The sequence below is a fragment of the Leuciscus leuciscus genome, assembly GCF_965113295.1.
Source record: "Leuciscus leuciscus genome assembly, chromosome: 18".
NCBI classification, from domain to species: Eukaryota; Metazoa; Chordata; class Actinopteri; order Cypriniformes; family Leuciscidae; genus Leuciscus; species Leuciscus leuciscus.
This window is the reverse complement of record NC_138742.1, coordinates 1,833,069-1,843,068: the sequence shown is the minus strand read 5'-3', so window position 1 is coordinate 1,843,068 and position 10,000 is coordinate 1,833,069. Positions and strand designations below refer to the sequence as shown.

The window sequence follows — 10,000 nt, the reverse complement described above, 5'->3', positions numbered from 1 at the left end:
TAAGTAACTTTTTTACCTTAACCGAACAGCTTCGGAGTCATTGGAATAGTTATATGACTGTTTTCGGGTTGAATGGTGGTCGTCTCGCACCCCAAGAGCGCCTGTGAGCCGAAAAACCACCCTTACAACTTTGGGCCGCCGGCCGCCGCGTCAGGAAGTCTAGCGTTATATCAGGTCTCGCGATGTAACGAATTGCTTTACGGCAAAAAAATCTGCTAAAATGCTGTCATTATTGCGCTCCCTCACGCTGTTCGAACCCGAATGAAGAAGACGTTGTAAAGAATGTCCCGTCTGCTTTGATGTCGTTGATCTATAGCCTCTGGTGTCTGAGAATCACCAACGAGTTTTTACAACAGTGTTGTCAAATATCTATTCCGAAGCTGTGGGGGGAGCTCTAGAGAGAAACCTGCCAGCAAAAAGCGGGAATACAGCGAAGAAATTCCCAAAACTGCATAGCCCTGCTTTAAGCTGGACTGTGACACTATTTTCTTCTGGAAACACACTCTGTTGCATTATTCTCCTGTTATCTCTGTAAAGCTGCTGTGAAACACTCTGAGTTGTATAAAGCGCTGTATAAATAAAGATGACTTGACTTTATAGTTTTGACTCTCAGAATATTATCATTCTAGGCCAATGATGGATCTTTCAACCATATGTGGAACATTTTTAGACTTGAGTGGAGATCCTCCTGTCACGTGTGTGTGTGTGTGTGTGTGTACAGTGTATATATATGGGTGATTCTCCAACTAGGAGCACTTTTGGCACTGTGAGTTTATGGAAAATTCACTCTCTTAAAACACTCTTAAAACAATCTTCCTAGCTTCATTCATTTGTCTTCTAACACAATATAACAGTGGACAGTTTTAGAATTCCATGGATTATTATTATTTTTAACAGTTTTTCTGTAGAGCGCTTATAAAGATGTCATTTCCACCACTTTTCAATTTATGTATTTTATTACAATATAATATTGTAAAACTGTTATATAAGAATATGTATCTGTCAACAACATCAGTGGCTACCTAATCATGTAACAAAATAAATCCTAATACTTCATGAACTTAATGCATTTTTATTTCAAGTTGCTAAATGCCACGAGGGATTTTTGCCTACAGTATCTCATTTTTGCTCAGGTCTATGTTTATTATAAGTCACTCACACATACATTGTAAGTAATGAACTATTACTACTTGATTTAAAATACATTTAGATCCACATCATTGGTTATTCTTATTTTTTTTCTTAAAAACTGTAGTGGTGGAAAGTGGTGGAAATGACGGTTTATGGTGGAAAGATTGTTTCTGTTTATTTTTACTTAAATTGCCAGTCCAAAATATTTTTAACCATGTATTTTATTATTTAACATATATGAGTTGAACAGTATACCTAACAGTTTTAAAAATAATGATTACAAATGATATGCAAATTATATAAACCTGCTCAAAACATTCATATAAATATAGATAAATAAAAATACATTTAGAGTGTACTGGAATGGTGATATATAAAGTTCTCAGTCCAAAAGCACAAATATGTCATGAGAACATGTAAATAGCGCACAAAAACTACATTTATCATGTCCAAAGCTACGCCTGTAACTTCTCAGAGGTGGAAATTACATTTTATGCAGTTTTTCTACAATATTAGCACTCCCTCATTTCAGGCTTAGCTACTTTTGGACTTAGCATGTTGTTTACTCGTAATAAACATAAATACATTATTTTCATATTTGTTGTACATAATTCAGCCGAACTACAGCTGGAAATGACGCTGAATAAAAATACTCTGTATAAAAGCTTGAGTTACCTTGATTTATTTTCTTGTGCCTGAAGTTTCATCTTCAACTAATACGTCCTTTTCACTATTATTTCCATGATTACCAAGTAAATAAAATATTTAAGGTGGATCTATTAAAGTGGATTTTGTTGAGGGAGGTGGAAATGACGGAAAACCTGGGCACAGACCTATTTCATTCCAAAAATAGTTTAAAATGATGATATACATATGGAATTTTGATGGTATGATATTATTTTATTTGTCCTTAAGACAAACATGTTAAAAAATATTTTTAAATCGATCCTTTAATATAATTTTTTAACATTCAAAGAGGGCCAGTCTGGGTTGGGGACAAGCATAAAACTGCAAAATCTGCTAATAAACAGCCTTGCAAAAGCATTTTTAAAAGAAAAAAGGGGAAAGATTTGGTGGTTACTAGGATGTTGGAGCATGAACTTCATAATGACAATTTATTTTTGCACTTGTTTGTTTATTTATTTACAAAAAAAGGCCAAGGACACAAAAGTGCCTGTAGTTGGAGAATCACCCATATATATTTGTTAAAAAACTGTGGTATCAAATGTTCACACATGTTCTAATTTGGTACAGTTTATTTAAATTTAAAGGTATAGCGGAGGATGTTTTACTTCCTGGTGGGTAGTCTAAACTATTGGTCCTCCTAATTGTCAATCATTCTGGTGAATCAATCAAACTTTTCAAAAAGTGGAGAGGGCGGGTCTTATCTAAAATTTGGAAAGATCCTCCGCTATACCTTTAAGTTATGTAATAATGTTTTCTTCTATTATTTTTGATGCTTTTATTATTATTCTATGTATTCCAAGCTTTTGCAATATTGTATTAGTCATGCCAAAAAAAATTAAAACAATTAATATTAAATAAATAAATACTTACTAACATTTATTATATAATCGTTGAACATAATCGTTCAATAAATATGTTGAGATGAAGCTCAGTGACGACTACGATCAAGAGAAAATGAAAAGGGGGAGTAACGTAATATTAAATCAGTGTATTATTGACTATCAGCACTAAACATAACAGTGATAAGTTACTGAAGGGCTTTCAGGCTGACCTCTTCCGGCGCTTTGACGGTCCTCCGGTCCCAGTCGATGAGCTTGTTGAGCGGGTTGTAGAGGAACGCGGGTCTGCTGACGGAGCGGAACAGGTCGTCGGGGTTCGGCAGCGGCTCGGCGGCTCGTTTGCGGCTCTGCGGGTTCGAGGATCCGGACGCTTCCGGCTCGATGCGGCTCTTCTTACTGGACTCATGACTGTCCGAGTCACTGCTGCTGTCGCTCAGATCATCATAACCCATGAAGAAGTTACGGCCCTCGGGTTCCTTCTCATCGCTCATGCTGGATGAAGACGAGGAAGACTGTCGGATTCAATGCTATTGCGTTTGGGATTCGGAACCGCAGATTAAAAACAACTAAACAACGGCCGCCATGTTGAATTTGGCGCGCGCTGATGATGCAATAAACATGGGTCGCTCGCGTATACAGAATAAAATGACCGATTAAATCTCAAAAAGAACGGATCACAAAAATCAAATCAAATAAAATAGAACGTGATCATTTTCAATTTAACAATGTGTTTTTAAAATCAAGTATCTGGATTCAGATCGCTCTTTAAGTAAACAGCGTTGTCATGTGTTATCAGTTATTTTAAAGCACTTGAACTTGTGGTTTGACCAATTACAGTCATTTGTGATTACTGGATTTTCTTTCTTATCTAGCTATCAAAATATATTAGGACACTGGCAACACTTAAAATGTAATGACCTTTCATTATACATCAGGAATTTAAATATGCTATATTTTGATGAAGCTACCGAGTATTTTTGTGTTTTGATTTGATCCTGCTCTGGAAATAAATGCAGCAGAACAAAACACACAATACACATCACATCCATTCACAAGCAGCTTTATTTAACAAACCCAACAAAATCATTACAAACGCACAGTGTTAAAGGGATCATGGCACACTAAAAGTCCTGAGTCACATCTATCAGACATTTCCAGACAGAACAGCTGATGATCGGCCAGTGGGAACAAGATTACAAGAAGATTAAAATACGGCAGAATCCTGGAGATCTGAGACTGAGTCTGTTATGGATGATGACAGATTTCTATGGAAGTCCGTTTCCACCACATGAGGAAAAAAATAAATCATGCTTTTGTAAATCATGAATATGACATAAAAATTCAAAATTATGTCATATGATGAAAAGACAAAATGACACACTAACTCAATTATGTGATGGAAATAATGACTTAAAAAGTCAAAATGATATCCATATTTCTAACTTTCTATAAGTCACTCTTCCGCCGGAACTCGCCTTGCATACAGACATTACCGGAAGCCAGTGATCATAGTTATAATATCCAATATAAATATGGATATTTTTCTAACACAAACACATCGCTTCGCTTCAGAAGGCCTTTATGAACCTCGTATAGATTACTTATGATGGATGGATGGATGTGCTTTATGAGCTTCAAAATCATCAATCGCAGGCTCTGCAGATTCAATCCCATAATAAAGCTGGGAAGAGCCAGGATATTTTTTAAATATAACTCAGATTGTGTTTGGCTGAAAGAATAAAGTCATATACTGTACACATAGGATGGCTTGAGGGTGAGTAAATGATGGGATACTTTTCATTTTTGGGTGAACTATCCCTTTAAGTGTGACCAGGGGCGCCACCATCAATTTTGGGCCCTATGAAAGAATATGAGGTTGGTCCCCCTACCGCATCCATTCCGTTAATAAAATCGATCTCTGGGGCCCCCAAAAGTGTCTGGGCCCTTAGAATCATCCTAACTTTCCCCCCCTTAGCGGCGCCCCTGAGTGTGACATAAAAAGGTGAAATTATGATACGTCATTGACTTTTTATCTCATATTTCGACTTTTTAATCTAGTATGCCATAATTGTGACCTACTATGCCATAATTTCACTTTATTTCATAAGCATGACAAAGTAAAACGTTTTACTTAATATGTCGTCATAATGTTTATTTTTAATGTCATTATTAAGATTTACCAAAGCAATTTTTTATTTTTCCTGGTGAAAATGAGCTTCCAGGTATATATTTTTAGGATGATGATGATTACAGATTTCAGCAGATAATAACAGGGAAACTCCGGGTTGAATGGAAGTTCACGCACTTGGCTCTCCAATCCATGAGGAAACACGGAATTCCTTCAGGATGAGCGGATAGTAGTTGAAGTCGAACTAGTAAACACTGCTTTCTTTACGACCGTGATCTCATACAGTGTGACTTGGACGCGTTACGACCGGCTGGTGAGATAATACGGCCGAATATTTTACAAGTGTCTGGCAGAGAAATAACGAATAAAGATTACGTATTCTGCAAAGCATCCACATGAGATAAAGAATGAGATGTCGTAAGATGATGACAGTATGATTCACATTTTTTTTAATAAAAGGCTGTCGAAGTGTTTAACGGTCGTCATCGTCGAAGTGTTGTTAGCACAACTGTAAATCCAGTTTAACTGTTGTTGACCCGCGACTCTGGGCTTTAAATCTGCATTTTCTCTTCAGGAGGAGAAATAAACCGATGAGTTACGGCAGAGAATGAATCAGTCTCTTCAGTTCGGAGAATCCTTAACACCATTAAAGTACAAAAGCGCTAAACTGTGACTGAGGAAGCTAATTAAACGCACAGATAGGCAGATTAGCAACTTTAGCTAATCGTCAAACACTCTAATCTGGTCTCCCCAAGCTGTCAGTTAATGATTATCCTATATGAATGATATTAATTTAAAACACATTAGTGCATAATAAAACCAATTGAACATAATTTCTTACACTTGATTAACTGTTTATTAACAAATAATAACAGTCAAGTGAATAATTGAACATCATTCATTTGTTTTATTTATAACTGAAATATGTGGATATTTTACACTTAATTTAACTCGTGTAAGATGATTGAGAATTGCAAATGTGTGTAAAAACTAAGCTATCAGGCTAATTGCTTAATCTGTATGCTTTGCTAGTAGGCTATAGCTAACTAATACAGACATAAATGGTCATTATAATGTAGTTGTAACTGTATTTATCATAATTATCAGAAATTGTAATGCGTAATTTCGAGGGGGACCCAATTTGTTATTACACTGGCAGAAACACAAACTCTTTAGAGAGTCAAGTACACCTGAAACCACTTACATGAGCTTAATCGGACTAAACGGCAACAAAAATATGTTTTGCTAATGTTATAAACGTTTCTGAACGTACAGAGCGTTTTAAAAGTATTTTTTTTCTTGCTTATGTAATCGTTGCGTAAACATTCCAGTTTTATCATCCTTCAAATGTTATGGGAACGTTACTTTTGAATGGTCTCTTAACGTTCTGAAACAAGTAGAAACATTAAAAAAAAAAGGTTAGACGAACATCCAAATGAATGTTATTAAAGGCCAGATAACTTTGAATGAACGTTCTATTAATATTTGTTCGTAACGTTGAGGAAACGTTGCCAGAACACCCCTGTTTACGTCTTGAAAACTAGTCTAATTCACACACTTTCCATGATTAGAACTAGCGTCCCAAATCATAGTGCATGCTTGCTCCTTCCCCGTATAGCCTATTACCCATAAGCCATTGCACCGGTTACTTTAGTAAATGCATCTGGATTTAAGAAATGTTTGATATTTGCACTGAAAACAAGACAAAAATAGTAAGAAAATCATTGTTAGCAGTGTTTTGTTGCTTCAATTACTCAATAAATGCACTTCACAATGGCTTATTTCACATGTTCCTTGTAAAACGCGCTGAAAATACAGTTCAAATGCTCTATAAAAACTATTTATGAAGCGATGCTTTGTCATCTGTGGGGCTCGACGCACGTATAACGCAACACACACTTTATTTTAAGCAGTTTACAGCTTCACTTTGGGGTCTGAGGTTTCGATTAGTGGATTTTTTCCTCATGCAAATTATGCCGATCAAAACTTTAATAGTTTTAACTCACTGACCTCTGACCCCCGCTGAAACATTCTGAAGAGAAAGCTGCAAGTTAGAAAATTTAAATGCATAAATCGAACTGAGGTCTGAGAGTATGTTGTTCAAAAAGCTGATATAAACCTACATGACTACAGTGAGGTTTGCGAATGGCGAGTAAAGATCATGTTCCATGAAGATATTTTGTAAATTTCCTACCGTAAATATATAAAACATGTATTTGTGTGAGTGAATGCAACACAATCGAGAACATAAATGAACAACTTTAAAGGAGATTTTATCAATGTTTCGATTTTTTTGCACCCTCAGATTCCAGATTTTCAATAGTTGTATCTCAGCCAAATATTGTCCTATCATAACAAACCATACATCAATGGAAAGATTATTTATTCAGAAAATGGACCCGTGTGACTGGTTTTGTGGTCCAGAGCCACAAATTAGAAAAATCGAACATCACCAGGTCTGAGAGTGTGTTTTTTATATTCTATGTGGTTAAAAAAGCTGATATAAACCTACATAACTCCTTGTGTCTGCAATGTGTGTGTGTGTGTGTGTGTGTGTGTGTGTGTGTGTGTGTGTGTGTGTGTGTGTGTGTGTGTGTGTGTGTGTGTTTCAGACGCTGTTCTTGCACACGAGCACCGAGCAGCAGGTCAGAGAGCCATCAACCTTCATTTTCTCCTGATTGGACACTGGGATGAGCATGTGGTCCTTCAGCTTCTCAAACACCTGCAGTGGGAAACACACGCACACACACACAAATTATTACAGAATTACACAGACATCATGAAATCATCTTTTATTTTCGAATAAATATATATCAGTTTCAAAATATGTAATTTATATATATATATATATATATATATATATATATATATATACACTCACCTAAAGGATTATTAGAAACACCAGTTCAATTATCTAATCAACCAATCACATGGCAGTTGCTTCAATGCATTTAGGGGTGTGGTCCTGGTCAAGACAATCTCCTGAACTCCAAACTGAATGTCAGAATGGGAAAGAAAGGTGATTTAAGCAATTTTGAGCGTGGCATGGTTGTTGGTGCCAGACGGGCCGGTCTGAGTATTTCACAATCTGCTCAGTTACTGGGATTTTCACGCACAACCATTTCTAGGGTTTACAAAGAATGGTGTGAAAAGGGAAAAACATCCAGTATGCGGCAGTCCTGTGGGCGAAAATGCCTTGTTGATGCTAGAGGTCAGAGGAGAATGGGCCGACTGATTCAAGCTGATAGAAGAGCAACTTTGACTGAAATCGTTACAACCGAGGTATGCAGCAAAGCATTTGTGAAGCCACAACACGCACAACCTTGAGGCGGATGGGCTACAACAGCAGAAGACCCCACCGGGTACCACTCATCTCCACTACAAATAGGAAAAAGAGGCTACAATTTGCACGAGCTCACCAAAATTGGACAGTTGAAGATTGGAAAAATGTTGCCTGGTCTGATGAGTCTCAATTTCTGTTGAGACATTCAGATGGTAGAGTCAGAATTTGGCGTAAACAGAATGAGAACATGGATCCATCATGCCTTGTTACCACTGTGCAGGCTGGTGGTGGTGGTGTAATGGTGTGGGGGATGTTTTCTTGGCACACTTTAGGCCCCTTAGTGCCAATTGGGCATCGTTTAATTGCCACAGCCTACCTGAGCATTGTTTCTGACCATGTCCATCCCTTTATGACCACCATGTACCCATCCTCTGATGGCTACTTCCAGCAGGATAATGCACCATGTCACAAAGCTCGAATCATTTCAAATTGGTTTCTTGAACATAACAATGAGTTCACTGTACTAAAATGGCCCCCACAGTCACCAGATCTCAAACCAATAGAGCATCTTTGGGATGTGGTGGAACGGGAGCTTCGTGCCCTGGATGTGCATCCCACAAATCTCCATCAACTGCAAGATGCTATCCTATCAATATGGGCCAACATTTCTAAAGAATGCTTTCAGCACCTTGTTGAATCAATGCCACGTAGAATTAAGGCAGTTCTGAAGGCGAAAGGGGGTCAAACACAGTATTAGTATGGTGTTCCTAATAATCCTTTAGGTGAGTGTATATATATATATGTATATGTATATCATAGGCGTAAAAATCTGCCGACATTCGGACTGCCAACCAGTCCGCAAACAGCCGCTGACTGTTGTTGTGTTGTTGTGTGTGAGTGTGAGTCTGTGTGAGAGTCTGTGTGTGAGTGTGTGTGTGTGTGTGTGTGTGTGTGTGTGTTAAACTCCAAACGAGCGAGCAGAAACATTACAGCATCTCTAAGAGCCTCATAAAGAAATGTGTCATTTAATGGAGGATTTCCAGAAGAGCAGGCGAGTTTTCCTACGAGTCTTCCAGCTCTCTCTCTCTCTCCCTCTCGCTCTAGCTCTCTCTCTCTCTCTCTCTCTAGCTCTCTCTCTCTCTCTCACACACACTCTCTCTCTCGCTCTCTCTCTCTCCCTCTCTCTCTCGCTCTCTCTCTCACTCTTTCTCTCTCTCTCTCTCACACACACTCTTGCTCTCTCTCTCTCTCTCCTTCACACTCTCTCTCTCTCTCTCTCTCTCTCCTTCACACACTCTCTCTCTCTCACTCTCTCTCTCACTCTTTCACACTCTCTCACTCTTTCTCTCTCTCTCTCTCACACACTCACTCTCTCTCCTTCACACACTCTCCCTCTCGCTCTAGCTCTCTCTCTCTCTCTCTCTCTCTCTCTCTCTAGCTCTCTCTCTCTCACACACTCTCTCTCTCGCTCTCTCTCTCTCCCTCTCTCTGTCGCTCTCTCTCTCACTCTTTCTCTCTCTCTCTCACACACTCTCGCTCTCTCTCTCTCTCTCCTTCACACACTCTCTCTCTCTCTCTCTCTCTCTCCTTCACACACACTCTCTCTCTCACTCTCTCTCTCACTCTTTCTCTCACTCTTACACACTCTCTCACTCTTTCTCTCTCTCTCTCTCTCTCACACACTCACTCTCTCTCCTTCACACTCTCTCTCTCGCTCTCTCTCTCTCCCTCCTTCACACACTCTCTCACACTCTCTCTCTCTCTCACACTCTTTCTCTCACTCTTTCTCTCTCTCTCTTCTTCACACTCTCTCTCTCTCTCTCTCTTTCTCTCTCTCTTCCAGCTCTCTCTCTCTCTTTCTCTTCCAGCTCTCTCTCTCTTTCTCTTACATTTACATTTACATTTAGTCATTTAGCAGACGCCCTTATCCAA

General features: G+C 38.4%; 2 protein-coding genes across 6 annotated transcripts in view; both read right to left on the bottom strand.

The window, feature by feature from the left end:
• cUnh1orf52 (chromosome Un C1orf52 homolog) overlaps positions 1-3,271 on the bottom strand; it is a 7,339-nt gene extending 4,068 nt beyond the window's left edge. Inside the window, exon 1 of the mRNA XM_082145990.1 lies at positions 2,870-3,271. Coding sequence (XP_082002116.1) covers positions 2,870-3,148 — 279 coding nt within the window. The 5' untranslated portion in view covers positions 3,149-3,271. The remainder of the gene's footprint in view (positions 1-2,869) is intronic.
• Positions 3,272-3,701: 430 nt separating this feature from the next.
• Positions 3,702-10,000, bottom strand: part of ddah1 (dimethylarginine dimethylaminohydrolase 1) — a 111,843-nt gene continuing 105,544 nt past the window's right edge. For 2 of the 5 annotated variants that reach the window (XM_082145976.1, XM_082145980.1), the window contains one exon: positions 3,702-7,507. In XM_082145976.1, the coding sequence (XP_082002102.1) occupies positions 7,394-7,507 (114 nt within the window). In that variant the 3' untranslated portion in view covers positions 3,702-7,393. The remainder of the gene's footprint in view (positions 7,508-10,000) is intronic. The other 3 variants (XM_082145978.1, XM_082145977.1, XM_082145979.1) reach the window with 3 other exon arrangements.